The following is an 18842-nucleotide window of genomic DNA, read 5'->3' on the forward strand; positions in this document are numbered from 1 at the left end:
GAACACACCAGCCAGCCGCACAGCTAAACCCTGAACACACCAGCCAGCCGCACAGCTAAACCCTGAACACACCAGCCAGCCGCACAGCCAAACCCTGAACACACCAGCCAGCCGCACAGCTAAACCCTGAACACACCAGCCAGCCGCACAGCTAAACCCTGAACACACCAGCCAGCCGCACAGCTAAACCCTGAACACACCAGCCAGCCGCACAGCTAAACCCTGAACACACCAGCCAGCCGCACAGCTAGCTAAACCCTGAACACACCAGCCAGCCACCAGCCAGCCGCACAGCTAAACCCTGAACACACCAGCCAGCCGCACAGCTAAACCCTGAACACACCAGCCAGCCGCACAGCTAAACCCTGAACACACCAGCCAGCCGCACAGCTAAACCCTGAACACACCAGCCAGCCGCCAGCAAACCCTGAACACACCAGCCAGCCGCCAGCCCCTGAACACAGCTAAACCCTGAACACACCAGCCAGCCGCACAGCTAAACCCTGAACACACCAGCCAGCCGCACAGCTAAACCCTGAACACACCAGCCAGCCGCACAGCTAAACCCTGAACACACCAGCCAGCCGCACAGCCCCTGAACACACCTGAAGCACACAGCTAAACCCTGAACACACCAGCCAGCCGCACAGCTAAACCCTGAACACACCAGCCAGCCGCACAGCTAAACCCTGAACACACCAGCCAGCCGCACAGCTAAACCCTGAACACACCAGCCAGCCGCACAGCTAAACCCTGAACACACCAGCCAGCCGCACAGCTAAACCCTGAACACACCAGCTAAACCCTCCACCAAGAAGAAGATATCAACCTGTTTAAAAGGAGAAGATAAAGCAGCACAATATCATGTTGATCAACATTTAGAAAACCGGAACTCGGTTCCTTTATTACATTGGTTTCCAAAAACCAACACACATCTTACAGACAGGAAGGAATGTTCCTAATATCTGGACCAATGGTTTCAGTCATCACTGTTATATTAGTACAGGCTAATTAATACTGAACAGGACAATACTTACTGAGGAGGGGGTGGGTAGCCTGAGTGCCAGTCGGTTTGTGCTATCATGCTAACTCCCTGGCATGCCAAATGGTTGGCTTTGACAATGGAAACAATGGAGTTGTCAAAATCACAGGCCTAGATTCAATCAGATGAAGTGTTAAAATCACAGGCCTAGATTCATTCAGATGAAGTGTTAAAATCACAGGCCTAGATTCAATCAGATGAAGCATTAAAATCACAGGCCTAGATTCAATCAGATGAAGTGTTAACGCCGATAGCAGACAGCCACATGTTTTGGTGGCGTAGCAACCGTGCTGGTGACATCAGTCACGAAGCCACACCCACCTCACGTGCTGGTGAGCAGCTGCTGCTGACATCAGTCACGAAGCCACACCCACCTCACGTGCTGGTGAGCAGCTGAGCAGCCACACCCACCTGTGCTGGTGAGCAGCTGACATCAGTCACGGTGCTGGTGAGCAGCTGCTGCTGACATCAGTCACGTGTGCTGGTGAGCAGCTGCTGCTGACATCAGTCACGAAGCCACACCCACCTCACGTGCTGGTGAGCAGCTGCTGCTGACATCAGTCACGAAGCCACACCCACCTCACGTGCTGGTGAGCAGCTGCTGCTGACATCAGTCACGAAGCCACACCCACCTCACTTAAGTTAGAAGTTCAGAAGGAAGTGTAGGCCAGGGCTATTCAACACTCCCTACACTGCACCACATTCAGTCCACATTCAGTCCACATTCAGTCATCAGTACAGATCTCTTGATATCGGAGTTTTAGATAAACTGAAAGCTAACTTTGCAACGAGATTTGATGAGTTTAAGTCCCCACAGAGGTGGTGCAGTTTATTATAGGGGCCCATTCTCTACTGATAGGAAGGAAAACTAGTCAACTGAAATATGCATTTTTGTTCAGTATAGTTGAATAGCCCTGGTCTAGACTATATACCCTGTAGATATGCCATTAAAAAATCTGCCGTTTCCAGCTACAATTGTCATTTACAACATTAACAATGTCTACACTGTATTTCTGATCAATTTTATGTTATTTTAATGGACCAAAATTGTGCTTTTCTTTAAAAAACAAGGACATTTCTAAATGACCCCAAACTTTTGAACGGTAGTGTGTATATGTAAAACTGTCTCTTTAGTGTTAGTTTCCTGACACGTGGCATCGTTCCATTCCATTGTTAGTGGACCTTTCTCCCTCTGTCATGTTGGTGTGGTTGTTCCTGAGGGACGCTAGCAATAGTGGACCATATTAAGCTCATGTTTTACAAGTTGTGCAATAATTTGGGACCTGTAGCCTATTTGAATCAAGGGCGATTTAACAAAAACATTGCCTGGAATCATTTATTTTTTATTTAAAGAAATGATTGGGGATTGGGGGGGTGACACGAATTGACCTGTTCTGAATGTTGGGGGGGGGGGGACATGTCCCCTTACCCCCCGTGGTCATTTCGTCTATGATGTCAATCATTATGGAACGCAGACCACACATAGCAGTCGATACCTGGAGCCTGGTGCACGGTTCAAGAAGACTGGACCGTTGTCATCACAGTTCCACGATTAGTGATGATTATTAGAATAGTTTTAAAGGACTACTGGCCAACCTCTACTGTAGACTTTTCTCCCCTTCCAATACTTCATGGATTGAACAACTGAATATGTCAACTTTCAGGATGAATCAAACCACTGTAGTTTTGATTCACCAATATATTTAGTAGGTAAAGGCACTCCAAACCCGATTTTACTTTCCTAACCCTAAATAATAGACAAGATCAGAGCATTTTAAAATCTACCAATTGGAAAAGGAAAGAAATGTATGTATTTCCATGGCTTCCTGTCATTGATCCCTAATACTCTGAACCTTCTCTCCGTATATTCCACTGAGTCTGTTCTAATTAAAAGGTGCACCAAGTTTAAAGGGATGGCTTTAGATAAATGTAACGGTAACAATATAAACTCATCTCCAAAACAGCATCAATACCTTAGTGTTTACAGTGGTAGTAAGTTATGTAACCTGTTCTCAGGTCAGATCATTGTAATGTAGAAATGTTACTCTACATATAAAAGTGTAGCAGGGATCTGTAGTTTTATGTAGCAGGGATCTGTAGTTTTATGTAGCAGGGATCTGTAGTTTTATGTAGCAGGGATCTGTAGTTTTATGTAGCAGGGATCTGTAGTTTTATGTAGCAGGGATCTGTAGTTTTATGTAGCAGGGATCTGTAGTTTTATGTAGCAGGGATCTGTGGCAGACCAAACTCATCCACCAGAACGCCATCCTGAAAAAACAAGAAAATACGTGTGTTAAAAAAAAACCTAGAGTCAATGTCCGCACCCCTGCTGAAATAATTAGCCTAATACAAAACAACAAAGCCATATCAGTCAGTTCAAGCTAGAGATATGTTTTTTTAGCCTGGGCTCCGTCTCAACCCACCGCATCAACCAATGTCGACATTCTGCATCTGTGGTGAAAGGAGACAGAGCTAGAGAGGTGTTTGTCAGACCAGGAGACGTCCCATCTGTGGTGAAAGGAGACAGAGCTAGAGAGGTGTTTGTCAGACCAGGAGACGTCCCATCTGTGGTGAAAGGAGACAGAGCTAGAGAGGTGTTTGTCAGACCAGGAGACATCCCATCTGTGGTGAAAGGAGACAGACCTAGAGAGGTGTTTGTCAGACCAGGAGACATCCCATCTGTGGTGAAAGGAGACAGAGCTAGAGAGGTGTTTGTCAGACCAGGAGACATCCCATCTGTGGTGAAAGGAGACAGAGCTAGAGAGGTGTTTGTCAGACCAGGAGACATCCCATCTGTGGTGAAAGGAGACAGAGCTAGAGAGGTGTTTGTCAGACCAGGAGACGTCCCATCTGTGGTGAAAGGAGACAGAGCTAGAGAGGTGTTTGTCAGACCAGGAGACGTCCCATCTGTGGTGAAAGGAGACAGAGCTAGAGAGGTGTTTGTCAGACCAGGAGACATCCCATCTGTGGTGAAAGGAGACAGAGCTAGAGAGGTGTTTGTCAGACCAGGAGACATCCCATCTGTGGTGAAAGGAGACAGAGCTAGAGAGATGTTTGTCAGACCAGGAGACATCCCATCTGTGGTGAAAGGAGACAGAGCTAGAGAGGTGTTTGTCAGACCAGGAGACATCCCATTTGTGGTGAAAGGAGACAGAGCTAGAGAGGTGTTTGTCAGACCATGAGACGTTCCGAAAACCGCTCTTCTCACAAATTTGTCTGCAGCGTACCAACGATTTGGGCAACATACTAGTAGCCCCTCTATGGAAAGGTGGGACTCACCCGAACATATTGGCTGTTTTGCTCTAGGACACCCACAAGCCCCAAAAGACTAGTATGAAGGTGACTAGTATGAAGGTAGCTGACTAGTATGAAGGTAGCTGACTAGTATGGAGGTAGCTGACTAGTATGGAGGTAGCTGACTAGTATGGAGGTAGCTGACTAGTATGAAGGTAGCTGACTAGTATGAAGGTAGCTGACTAGTATGGAGGTAGCTGACTAGTATGGAGGTAGCTGACTAGTATGAAGGTAGCTGACTAGTATGAAGGTAGCTGACTAGTATGAAGGTAGCTGACTAGTATGAAGGTAGCTGACTAGTATGGAGATAGCTGACTAGTATGAAGGTAGCTGACTAGTATGAAGGTAGCTGACTAGTATGGAGGTAGCTGACTAGTATGGAGGTAGCTGACTAGTATGGAGGTAGCTGACTAGTATGGAGGTAGCTGACTAGTATGGAGGTAGCTGACTAGTATGAAGGTAGCTGACTAGTATGAAGGTAGCGGACTAGTATGAAGTTAGCTGACTAGTATGAAGGTAGCTGACTAGTATGAAAGTAGCTGACTAGTATGAAGGTAGCTGACTAGTAGGAAGGTAGCTGACTAGTAGGAAGGTAGCTGACTAGTAGGAAGGTAGCTGACTAGTATGGAGGTAGCTGACTAGTATGGAGATAGCTGACTAGTATGAAGGTAGCTGACTAGTATGAAGGTAGCTGACTAGTATGGAGGTAGCTGACTAGTATGGAGGTAGCTGACTAGTATGGAGGTAGCTGACTAGTATGAAGGCAGCTGACTAGTATGAAGGTAGCTGACTAATACGAAGGTAGCTGACTAGTACGAAAGTAGCTGACTAGTACGAAGGTAGCTGACTAATACGAAGGTAGCTGACTAGTACGAAGGTAGCTGACTAGTACGAAGGTAGCTGACTAGTACGAAGGTAGCTGACTAATACGAAGGTAGCTGACTAGTATGAAGGTAGCTGACTAGTATGAAGGTAGCTGACTAGTATGAAGGTAGCTGACTAGTATGGAGGTAGCTGACTAGTATGAAGGCAGCTGACTAGTATGAAGGCAGCTGACTAGTATGAAGGTAGCTGACTAGTATGGAGGTAGCTGACTAATATGGAGGTAGCTGACTAGTATGAAGGTAACTGACTAGTATGAAGGTAGCTGACTGGTATGAAGGTAGCTGACTAGTATGGAGGTAGCTGACTAGTATGAAGTTAGCTGACTAGTATGAAGGTAGCTGACTAGTATGAAGGTAGCTGACTAGTATGAAAGTAGCTGACTAGTATGAAGGTAGCGGACTAGTATGGAGGTAGCGGACTAGTATGGAGGTAGCGGACTAGTATGGAGGTAGCTGACTAGTATGGAGGTAGCTGACTAGTATGAAGGCAGCTGACTAGTATGAAGGTAGCTGACTAGTATGGAGGTAGCTGACTAGTATGAAGGTAGCTGACTAGTATGAAAGTAGCTGACTAGTATGAAGGTAGCTGACTAGTATGAAAGTAGCTGACTAGTATGAAGGTGACTAGTATGAAGGTAGCTGACTAGTATGAAGGTAGCTGACTAGTAGGAAGGTAGCTGACTAGTATGAAAGTAGCTGACTAGTATGAAGGTAGCTGACTAGTAGGAAGGTAGCTGACTAGTATGAAAGTAGCTGACTAGTATGAAAGTAGCTGACTAGTATGAAGGTAGCTGACTAGTATGAAGGTAGCTGACTAGTATGAAGGTAGCTGACTAGTATGAAGGTAGCGGACTAGTATGAAGGTAGCTGACTAGTATGAAGGTAGCTGACTAGTATGAAGGTAGCTGACTAGTATGAAGGTAGCTGACTAGTATGAAAGTAGCTGGGGTAACCAGTTAAAAAAATGAATTGAAGTACAGCGCATTCGGAAAGTATTCAGACCGCCTTATTCTAAAATTGATTAAATAAAAAATGTTCCTCAATCTACACACAATAACTCGTAATGACAAAGCGAATGCAGGTTTTTAAAAACAGAAATGACTTATTTACATAAGTATTCAGACCCTTTGCTATGAGACTTGAAATTGAGCTCAGGTGCATCCTGTTTCCATTGATGATCCTTGAGAGGTTTCTACAACATGATTGGTCTCCACCTGTGGTAAATTCAATAGATTGGACATGATTTGGAAAAAGGCACACACCTGTCTATATAAGGTCCCACAGTTGACAGTACATATCAGAGCAAAAACCAAGCCATGCAGTCGAAGGAATTGTACGTAGAGCTCCGAGACATGATTGTGTCGAGGCACAGATCTGGGGAAGGGTACCAACACATTTCTGCAGCATTGAAGGTCCCCAAGAACACAGTGGCCTCCATCATTCTTAAATGGAAAAAGTGTAGAACCAACAAGACTCTTCCTAGAGCTGGTCGCCCGGCCAAACTAAGCAATCGTGGGGAGAAGGGCCTTGGACAGGGAGGTGACCAAGAACCCGATGGTCACTCTGACAGAGCTCCCCTCAATCAGGCCTTTATGGTAGAGTGGCCAGACGGAAGCCACTCCTCAGTAAAAAGTTTGCCAAAAGGCACCTAAAGGACTCTCAGACCATGAGAAACAAGATTCTCTGGTCTGATGAAACCAAGATTGAACTCTTTGGCCTGAATGCCAAGTGTCACGTCTGGAGGAAACCTGGCAACATCCCTACAGTGAAGCATGGTGGTGGCAGCATCATCCTGTGGGGATGTTTTTCAGCGGCAGGGACTGGGAGACTAGTCAGGATCGAGGGTAAAGATGAACGGAGCAAAGTACAGAGAGATCCTTGATGAAAACCTGCTCCAGAGCGCCCAGGACCTCAGACTGGAGCGATGGGTAACCAGATCAAACATCTCTGGAGAGACCCGAGAATATCTGAAAATAGCTGTGCAGCGACGCTCCCCATCCAACCTGGCAGAGCCTGAGAGGATCTGCAGAGAAGAATGGGGGAAACTCCCCAAATACAGGTGTGCCAAGCTTGTAGCATCATACCTAAGACTACTTGAGGCCGTAATCACTGCCAAAGGTGCTTCAACAAAGTACTGAGTAAAGGGTGTTATTTTTAATACATTTGCTAAAATGTCTAAAAACCTATTTTTTGCTTTGTCATTGCGGGATAATGTGTGTAGATTGATTAGATTTTTCTTTTATTGATTCCATTTTAGAACAAGGCTGTAACGTAACAAAATGTGGAAAAAGTCAAGGGGTCTGAATACTTTCCGAATGCACTGAATAAGTTCACTACATGACCAAAAGTATGTGGACACCTGCTGATTGAACATCTCATTCCAAAATCATGGTCATTAATATGGAGTTGGTCCCAGTTTGCTGCTATAACAGCCTCCACTCTTCTGGGAAGGCTTTCCACTAGATGTTGGAACATTGCTGCTATAACAGCCTCCACTCTTCTAGGAAGGCTTTCCACTAGATGTTGGAACATTGCTGCTATAACAGCCTCCACTCTTCTGGGAAGGCTTTCCACTAGATGTAGGAACATTGCTTCGGGGACTTGCTTCTATTCAGCCACAAGAGCATTAGTGAGGTCGGACACTGATGTTGGGCGATTAGGCCTGGCTTGCAGTTGCTGTTCCATTTCATTACAAAGGTGTTCAATGGGTTGAGGTCAGGGCTCTGTGCAGGCATGGGCTGTGTCTTACCTTGTTGGTTTTACTGTCGTTGGGTATGCCCTCTGGGATGGAGGGGGCAGAGGAAGCCTCATCCAGGTAGGTACTGTCATCATCCAGCAACAACTCATCCCCTAGGGCATCCAGCTCTGACAACACACAACAACATCATCCTCTAGGGCATCCAGCTCTGACAACATACAACATCAACCAGCTGTAGACCAACACCCCTACCTGCTGTTAGATCCACACCCCTACCTGCTGTTAGATCCACACCCCTACCCTACCTGCTGTTAGATCCACACCCCTACCTGCTGTTAGATCCACACACCTACCTGCTGTTATATCCACACCCCTACCTGCTGTTAGATCCACACCCCTACCCTACCTGCTGTTAGATCCACACCCCTACCTGCTGTTATATCCACACCCCTACCCTACCTGCTGTTAGATCCACACCCCTACCCTACCTGCTGTTAGATCCACACCCCTACCCTACCTGCTGTTAGATCCACACCCCTACCTGCTGTTAGATCCACACCCCTACCTGCTGTTAGATCCACACCCCTACCGGCTGTTAGATCCACACCCCTACCCTACCGGCTGTTATATCCACACCCCTACCTGCTGTTAGATCCACACCCCTACCTGCTGTTAGATCCACACCCCTACCCTACCTGCTGTTAGATCCACACCCCTACCCTACCTGCTGTTATATCCACACCCCTACCCTACCTGCTGTTAGATCCACACCCCTACCCTACCTGCTGTTAGATCCACACCCCTACCTGCTGTTAGATCCACACCCCTACCCTACCTGCTGTTAGATCCACACCCCTACCCTACCTGCTGTTAGATCCACACCCCTACCTGCTGTTAGATCCACACCCCTACCCTACCTGCTGTTATATCCACACCCCTACCTGCTGTTAGATCCACACCCCTACCCTACCGGCTGTTATATCCACACCCCTACCTGCTGTTATATCCACACCCCTACCTGCTGTTAGATCCACACCCCTACCTGCTGTTAGATCCACACCCCTACCTGCTGTTAGATCCACACCCCTACCCTACCTGCTGTTAGATCCACACCCCTACCCTACCTGCTGTTAGATCCACACCCCTACCCTACCTGCTGTTAGATCCACACCCCTACCTGCTGTTAGATCCACACCCCTACCTGCTGTTAGATCCACATCCCTACCTGCTGTTAGATCCACACCCCTACCTGCTGTTAGATCCACATCCCTACCTGCTGTTAGATCCACACCCCTACCTGCTGTTAGATCCACACCCCTACCTGCTGTTAGATCCACACCCCTACCCTACCTGCTGTTAGATCCACACCCCTACCTGCTGTTAGATCCACATCCCTACCTGCTGTTAGATCCACACCCCTACCTGCTGTTAGATCCACACCCCTACCTGCTGTTAGATCCACACCCCTACCTGCTGTTAGATCCACACCCCTACCTGCTGTTAGATCCACACCCCTACCTGCTGTTAGATCTGTTAGATCCACACCCCTACCTGCTGTTAGATCCACACCCCTACCTGCTGTTAGATCCACACCCCTACCTGCTGTTAGATCCACACCCCTACCTGCTGTTAGATCCACACCCCTACCTGCTGTTAGATCCACACCCCTACCTGCTGTTAGATCCACATCCCTACCTGCTGTTAGATCCACACCCCTACCTGCTGTTAGATCCACACCCCTACCCTACCTGCTGTTAGATCCACACCCCTACCCTACCTGCTGTTAGATCCACACCCCTACCCTACCTGCTGTTAGATCCACACCCCTACCTGCTGTTAGATCCACATCCCTACCTGCTGTTAGATCCACACCCCTACCTGCTGTTATATCCACACCCCTACCTGCTGTTATATCCACACCCCTACCCTACTGGCTGTTAGATCCACACCCCTACCTGCTGTTAGATCCACACCCCTACCCTACCGGCTGTTAGATCCACACCCCTACCCTACCTGCTGTTAGATCCACCCCCTACCCTACCTGCTGTTAGATCCACACCCCTACCCTACCTGCTGTTATATCCACACCCCTACCCTACCTGCTGTTAGATCCACACCCCTACCTGCTGTTAGATCCACATCCCTACCTGCTGTTAGATCCACACCCCTACCTGCTGTTAGATCCACACCCCTACCTGCTGTTAGATCCACACCCCTACCTGCTGTTAGATCCACATCCCTACCTGCTGTTAGATCCACATCCCTACCTGCTGTTAGATCCACATCCCTACCTGCTGTTAGATCCACACCCCTACCTGCTGTTAGATCCACATCCCTACCTGCTGTTAGATCCACACCCCTACCTGCTGTTAGATCCACACCCCTACCTGCTGTTAGATCCACACCCCTACCCTACCTGCTGTTAGATCCACACCCCTACCCTACCTGCTGTTAGATCCACACCCCTACCCTACCTGCTGTTAGATCCACACCCCTACCTGCTGTTAGATCCACATCCCTACCTGCTGTTAGATCCACATCCCTACCTGCTGTTAGATCCACACCCCTACCTGCTGTTAGATCCACATCCCTACCCTACCTGCTGTTAGATCCACACCCCTACCTGCTGTTAGATCCACACCCCTACCCTACCTGCTGTTAGATCCACACCCCTACCCTACCTGCTGTTAGATCCACACCCCTACCCTACCTGCTGTTAGATCCACACCCCTACCTGCTGTTAGATCCACACCCCTACCTGCTGTTAGATCCACACCCTACCTGCTGTTAGATCCACACCCCTACCTGCTGTTAGATCCACACCCCTACCTTAGATCCACACCCCTACCTGTTAGATCCACACCCCTACCTGCTGTTAGATCCACACCCCTACCCTACCTGCTGTTAGATCCACACCCCTACCTGCTGTTAGATCCACACCCCTACCTGCTGTTAGATCCACACCCCTACCTGCTGTTAGATCCACACCCCTACCTGCTGTTAGATCCACACCCCTACCTGCTGTTAGATCCACACCCCTACCTGCTGTTAGATCCACACCCCTACCTGCTGTTAGATCCACACCCCTACCTGCTGTTAGATCCACATCCCTACCTGCTGTTAGATCCACACCCCTACCTGCTGTTAGATCCACACCCCTACCCTACCTGCTGTTAGATCCACACCCCTACCCTACCTGCTGTTAGATCCACACCCCTACCTGCTGTTAGATCCACATCCCTACCTGCTGTTAGATCCACACCCCTACCTGCTGTTATATCCACACCCCTACCTGCTGTTATATCCACACCCCTACCCTACTGGCTGTTAGATCCACACCCCTACCTGCTGTTAGATCCACACCCCTACCCTACCGGCTGTTAGATCCACACCCCTACCCTACCTGCTGTTAGATCCACCCCCTACCCTACCTGCTGTTAGATCCACACCCCTACCCTACCTGCTGTTATATCCACACCCCTACCCTACCTGCTGTTAGATCCACACCCCTACCTGCTGTTAGATCCACATCCCTACCTGCTGTTAGATCCACACCCCTACCTGCTGTTAGATCCACATCCCTACCTGCTGTTAGATCCACACCCCTACCTGCTGTTAGATCCACACCCCTACCTGCTGTTAGATCCACACCCCTACCTGCTGTTAGATCCACATCCCTACCTGCTGTTAGATCCACACCCCTACCTGCTGTTAGATCCACATCCCTACCTGCTGTTAGATCCACACCCCTACCTGCTGTTAGATCCACATCCCTACCTGCTGTTAGATCCACACCCCTACCTGCTGTTAGATCCACACCCCTACCCTACCTGCTGTTAGATCCACACCCCTACTCTACCTGCTGTTAGATCCACACCCCTACCCTACCTGCTGTTAGATCCACACCCCTACCTGCTGTTAGATCCACACCCCTACCTGCTGTTAGATCCACACCCCTACCTGCTGTTATATCCACACCCCTACCTGCTGTTATATCCACACCCCTACCCTACCGGCTGTTAGATCCACACCCCTACCTGCTGTTAGATCCACACCCCTACCCTACCGGCTGTTAGATCCACACCCCTACCCTACCTGTTGTTAGATCCACCCCCCTACCCTACCTGCTGTTAGATCCACACCCCTACCCTACCTGCTGTTATATCCACACCCCTACCCTACCTGCTGTTAGATCCACACCCCTACCCTACCTGCTGTTAGATCCACACCCCTACCTACTGTTAGATCCACACCCCTACCTGCTGTTAGATCCACACCCCTACCTGCTGTTAGATCCACATCCCTACCCTACCTGCTGTTAGATCCACACCCCTACCTGCTGTTAGATCCACACCCCTACCCTACCTGCTGTTAGATCCACACCCCTACCCTACCTGCTGTTAGATCCACACCCCTACCTGCTGTTAGATCCACACCCCTACCTGCTGTTAGATCCACACCCCTACCTGCTGTTAGATCCACACCCCTACCTGCTGTTAGATCCACGCCCCTACCCTACCTGCTGTTAGATCCACACCCCTACCCTACCTGCTGTTAGATCCACACCCCTACCCTACCTGCTGTTAGATCCACACCCCTACCTACTGTTAGATCCACACCCCTACCTGCTGTTAGATCCACATCCCTACCCTACCTGCTGTTAGATCCACACCCCTACCTGCTGTTAGATCCACACCCCTACCCTACCTGCTGTTAGATCCACACCCCTACCCTACCTGCTGTTAGATCCACACCCCTACCTACTGTTAGATCCACACCCCTACCTGCTGTTAGATCCACACCCCTACCTGCTGTTAGATCCACATCCCTACCCTACCTGCTGTTAGATCCACACCCCTACCTGCTGTTAGATCCACACCCCTACCCTACCTGCTGTTAGATCCACACCCCTACCCTACCTGCTGTTAGATCCACACCCCTACCTGCTGTTAGATACCTGCTGTTAGATCCACACCCCTACCTGCTGTTAGATCCACACCCCTACCTGCTGTTAGATCCACACCCCTACCTGCTGTTAGATCCACACCCCTACCCTACCTGCTGTTAGATCCACACCCCTACCCTACCTGCTGTTAGATCCACACCCCTACCTACTGTTAGATCCACACCCCTACCTGCTGTTAGATCCACATCCCTACCCTACCTGCTGTTAGATCCACACCCCTACCTGCTGTTAGATCCACATCCCTACCTGCTGTTAGATCCACACCCCTACCTGCTGTTAGATCCACACCCCTACCTGCTGTTAGATCCACACCCCTACCTGCTGTTAGATCCACACCCCTACCCTACCTGCTGTTAGATCCACACCCCCCTACCTGCTGTTAGATCCACACCCCTACCTGCTGTTAGATCCACACCCCTACCTGCTGTTAGATCCACACCCCTACCTGCTGTTAGATCCACACCCCTACCTGCTGTTAGATCCACACCCCTACCTGCTGTTAGATCCACACCCCTACCTGCTGTTAGATCCACACCCCACACCCCTACCTGCTGTTAGATCCACACCCCTACCTGCTGTTAGATCCACACCTGCCCACACCCCTACCTGCTGTTAGATCCACACCCCTACCTGCTGTTAGATCCACACCCCTACCTGCTGTTATATCCACACCCCTACCTGCTGTTATATCCACACCCCTACCTGCTGTTAGATCCACACCCCTACCCTACCTGCTGTTAGATCCACACCCCTACCTGCTGTTAGATCCACACCCCTACCTGCTGTTAGATCCACACCCCTACCCTACCTGCTGTTAGATCCACACCCCTACCTGCTGTTAGATCCACACCCCTACCTGCTGTTAGATCCACACCCCTACCTGCTGTTAGATCCACACCCCTACCTGCTGTTAGATCCACATCCCTACCTGCTGTTAGATCCACACCCCTACCTGCTGTTAGATCCACACCCCTACCTGCTGTTAGATCCACACCCCTACCTGCTGTTATATCCACACCCCTACCTGCTGTTATATCCACACCCCTACCTGCTGTTAGATCCACATCCCTACCTGCTGTTAGATCCACACCCCTACCCTACCTGCTGTTAGATCCACACCCCTACCTGCTGTTAGATCCACACCCCTACCTGCTGTTAGATCCACACCCCAACCTGCTGTTAGATCCACACCCCTACCCTACCTGCTGTTAGATCCACACCCCTACCTGCTGTTATATCCACACCCCGAACCCTACCTGCTGTTAGATCCACATCCCTACCTGCTGTTAGATCCACACCCCTCCCTGCTGTTATATCCACACCCCTACCTGCTGTTAGATCCACACCCCTACCTGCTGTTAGATCCACACCCCTACCTGCTGTTAGATCCACACCCCTACCTGCTGTTAGATCCACACCCCTACCGGCTGTTAGATCCACACCCCTACCCTACCTCTTGTTATATCCACACCCCTACCTGCTGTTAGATCCACACCCCTACCTGCTGTTAGATCCACACCCCTACCTGCTGTTAGATCCACATCCCTACCTGCTGTTAGATCCACACCCCTACCCTACCTGCTGTTAGATCCACACCCCTACCGGCTGTTAGATCCACACCCCTACCCTACCTGCTGTTAGATCCACACCCCTACCCTACCTGCTGTTAGATCCACACCCCTACCTGCTGTTAGATCCACACCCCTACCTGCTGTTAGATCCACACCCCTACCTGCTGTTAGATCCACACCCCTACCCTACCTGCTGTTAGATCCACACCCCTACCCTACCTGCTGTTAGATCCACACCCCTACCGGCTGTTAGATCCACACCCCTACCTGCTGTTATATCCACACCCCTACCCTACCTGCTGTTAGATCCACACCCCTACCTGCTGTTAGATCCACACCCCTACCCTACCTGCTGTTATATCCACACCCCTACCTGCTTCCAGGTCATCCTCATCTATGTCAGGAGTTCCGTAGCTGCGACTCAGAGACTCCTGAACCTCGTTGGCATCCTCCATCATATCCTCCAGCTGATCCTGTAGGTCCTACACCACATCACACACGATGAAGAAGCTCCACAGCGTATAATGTGAGAGAACTGATATAAACACATTAAATACGTTACTTCTATCTGATCAGTCTTCACATCCTTGTAAGCTCTCTTCATCTCTTTAGCTCCAATCTTCATAGCCTCCACCTGGGAACCAACAATACAAAGGACAAGTAGTCAAGGACTGATCCTTTATGTCTAAAGGACAAGTAGTCAAGGACTGATCCTTTATGTCTAAAGGACAAGTAGTCAAGGACTGATCCTTTATGTCTAAAGGACAAGTAGTCAAGGACTGATCCTTTATGTTTAATCAAACCCATTCCCTCTGCTTTGCATGCATATTTCAGTTCCGTGGGAGAAGAGAACTGAACAGAGACAGATTGTGTAAAATCCTTATTGTAGTCTGAGGCTGTGTCTAGACATGACAGTTAAAGCAGTTGTTGTGTTCTGATCGTAGAGTTCTGATCGTAGAGTTCTGATCGTAGAGTTCTGATCGTAGAGTTCTGATCGTAGAGTTCTAATCGTAGAGTTCTAATCGTAGAGTTCTAATCGTAGAGTTCTGATCATAGAGTTCTGATCATGGGATTCCAAACGTGTCATGCATCTCCATTTAAATGTGTCCACCGTGTCCACTGTCTAACAGCAGGTAGTTATAGTGGAGTTATGGTGTGGTTATAGTGTAGTGTAGTTACAGTGCAGTTATATTCCCTTCTCCCGCGCTATATTCTAATGTATGCATTCTGCAAACGATGGAACAGGCTAAATATGATAACACAACAACAACTTCATGGCAGTAGCCAACTACTGTAGCTAACTAGCCAGCTAACCTCTGTAGCTAGCCGGCAAGCTAGCAAGCACAGCTAAAAGGATTGCAAAATGGGTTAGCGTAACTGTAGCCCAAAAATATTTTCTTAGTTAGCTGGTTAACATTTACGAGGCCAGCAAGCACGTTCCTCACATGCTAGGAAAGTATTTCCTCCAACGTTATAATGAAAGGTGCCTCTCGCTCGCAAAACACACGTTTTCCGGGGAGACTTGAAGGCAGAGCGTTGATGACATCACCCACTGTATGCACTTTGCATGGTGTTGTTACAGTGTAGTTACAGGGTAGTAACAGGGTCATGTAGTGCTGGTGTAGTTATAGTGTAGTTACAGTGTAGTGTAGTTACAATGCAGTGTTGTGTAGTGTAGATACAGGGTAGTAACAGTGTAGTAACAGTGTAGTTACAGGGTCATGTAGTTATAGTGTGGTTATAGTGTAGTTACAGCATAGTGTAGTTATGGTGGGGTTATAGTGTAGTGTAGTTACAGTGTAGTGTAGTTATGGTGTGGTTATAGTGTAGTTACAGCATAGTGTAGTTATGGTGGGGTTATAGTGTAGTGTAGTTATGGTGTGGTTATAGTGTAGTGTAGTTGCAGTGTAGTTATGGTGGGGTTATAGTGTAGTGTAGTTACAGCGTGGTGTAGTTATGGTGTGGTTATAGTGTAGTGTAGTTACAGCGTAGTGTAGTTATGGTGTGGTTATAGTGTAGTGTAGTTACAGCGTAGTGTAGTTATGGTGGGGTTATAGTGTAGTGTAGTTACAGCGTGGTGTAGTTATGGTGGGGTTATAGTGTAGCGTAGTTACAGCGTAGTGTAGTTATGGTGTGCTTATAGTGTAGTGTAGTTACAGCGTAGTGTAGTTATGGTGTGGTTGTAGTGTAGTTACAGCGTAGTGTAGTTATGGTGTGGTTGTAGTGTAGTTACAGTGTAGTGTAGTTATGGTGTGGTTATAGTGTAGTGTAGTTACAGCGTAGTGTAGTTATGGTGTGGTTATAGTGTAGTGTAGTTACAGCGTAGTGTAGTTATGGTGTGGTTATAGTGTAGTGTAGTTACAGCGTAGTGTAGTTATAGTGTAGTGTAGTTACAGCGTAGTGTAGTTATGGTGTAGTTATAGTGTAGTGTAGTTACAGCGTAGTGTAGTTATAGTGTAGTGTAGTTACAGCGTAGTGTAGTTATGGTGGGGTTATAGTGTAGTGTAGTTACAGCGTAGTGTAGTTATGGTGTGGTTATAGTGTAGTTACAGGGTCATGTAGTTATGGTGTGGTTATAGTGTAGTGTAGTTACAGCATAGTGTAGTTATGGTGGGGTTATAGTGTAGTTTGGTTACAGTGTGGTGTAGTTATGGTGGGGTTATAGTGTAGCGTAGTTACAGCGTAGTGTAGTTATGGCGTGGTTATAGTGTAGTGTAGTTATGGTGGGGTTATAGTGTAGTGTAGTTACAGCGTGGTGTAGTTATGGTGTGGTTATAGTGTAGTTGCAGTGTAGTTATGGTGTGGTTATAGTGTAGCGTAGTTACAGTGTAGTGTAGTTATGGTGTGGTTATAGTGTAGTTACAGCGTAGTGTAGTTATGGTGTGGTTATAGTGTAGTGTAGTTATAGCATAGTGTAGTTATGGTGGGGTTATAGTGTAGTTTGGTTACAGCGTGGTGTAGTTATGGTGGGGTTATAGTGTAGCGTAGTTACAGCGTAGTGTAGTTATGGTGGGGTTATAGTGTAGTGTAGTTACAGCGTAGTGTAGTTATGGTGTGGTTATAGTGTAGTGTAGTTACAGCGTAGTGTAGTTATGGTGTGGTTATAGTGTAGTGTAGTTATGGTGTGGTTATAGTGTAGTGTAGTTACAGCGTAGTGTAGTTACAGCGTAGTGTAGTTATAGTGTAGTGTAGTTACAGCGTAGTGTAGTTATGGTGTGGTTATAGTGTAGTGTAGTTACAGCGTAGTGTAGTTATAGTGTAGTGTAGTTACAGCGTAGTGTAGTTATGGTGTGGTTATAGTGTAGTGTAGTTACAGCGTAGTGTAGTTATGGTGTGGTTATAGTGTAGTGTAGTTATGGTGTGGTTATAGTGTAGTGTAGTTACAGCGTAGTGTAGTTACAGCGTAGTGTAGTTATAGTGTAGTGTAGTTACAGCGTAGTGTAGTTACAGCGTAGTGTAGTTATGGTGTGGTTATAGTGTAGTGTAGTTACAGCGTAGTGTAGTTATAGTGTAGTGTAGTTACAGCGTAGTGTAGTTATAGTGTAGTGTAGTTACAGCGTAGTGTAGTTATGGTGTGGTTATAGTGTAGTGTAGTTACAGCGTAGTGTAGTTATGGTGTGGTTATAGTGTAGTGTAGTTATGGTGTGGTTATAGTGTAGTGTAGTTACAGCGTAGTGTAGTTACAGCGTAGTGTAGTTACAGCGTAGTGTAGTTATAGTGTAGTGTAGTTACAGCGTAGTGTAGTTATAGTGTAGTGTAGTTACAGCGTAGTGTAGTTATGGTGTGGTTATAGTGTAGTGTAGTTACAGCGTAGTGTAGTTATGGTGTGGTTATAGTGTAGCGTAGTTACAGCGTAGTGTAGTTATGGTGTGGTTATAGTGTAGTGTGGTTATAGTGTAGTGTAGTTACAGTGTAGTGTAGTTATGGTGTGGTTATAGTGTAGTGTAGTTACAGCGTGGTGTAGTTATAGTGTAGTTACAGCGTAGTGTAGTTATGGTGTGGTTGTAGTGTAGTTATGGTGTGGTTATAGTGTAGTGTAGTTATGGTGTGGTTGTAGTGTAGTTATGGTGTAGTGTAGTTATGGTGTGGTTGTAGTGTAGTTACAGCGTAGTGTAGTTATGGTGTGGTTATAGTGTAGTGTAGTTGCAGTGTAGTGTAGTTATGGTGGGGTTATAGTGTAGTGTAGTTACAGCGTAGTGTAGTTATGGTGTGGTTATAGTGTAGTTACAGCGTAGTGTAGTTATGGTGTGGTTATAGTGTAGTGTAGTTACAGCGTAGTGTAGTTATGGTGTGGTTATAGTGTAGTGTAGTTACAGCGTAGTGTAGTTATGGTGTGGTTGTAGTGTAGTTACAGCGTAGTGTAGTTATGGTGTGGTTGTAGTGTAGT

General features: G+C 47.7%; 1 protein-coding gene across 1 annotated transcript in view; it reads right to left on the reverse strand.

Moving 5' to 3' along the window:
* Positions 1-1526: 1526 nt before the first annotated feature.
* The window catches only part of LOC115119756 (charged multivesicular body protein 5-like), a 45617-nt gene continuing 28301 nt past the window's right edge, over positions 1527-18842 (reverse strand). Inside the window, exons 5-8 of the mRNA XM_065013866.1 lie at positions 15018-15089; positions 14829-14937; positions 7970-8085; positions 1527-3310 (exon numbers count right to left, since the gene is read on the reverse strand). Coding sequence (XP_064869938.1) covers positions 3260-3310; positions 7970-8085; positions 14829-14937; positions 15018-15089 — 348 coding nt within the window. The 3' untranslated portion in view covers positions 1527-3259. The remainder of the gene's footprint in view (positions 3311-7969; positions 8086-14828; positions 14938-15017; positions 15090-18842) is intronic.

This window comes from Oncorhynchus nerka, linkage group LG9b (genome assembly GCF_034236695.1).
Source record: "Oncorhynchus nerka isolate Pitt River linkage group LG9b, Oner_Uvic_2.0, whole genome shotgun sequence".
In the NCBI taxonomy this organism is placed as follows: domain Eukaryota; kingdom Metazoa; phylum Chordata; class Actinopteri; order Salmoniformes; family Salmonidae; genus Oncorhynchus; species Oncorhynchus nerka.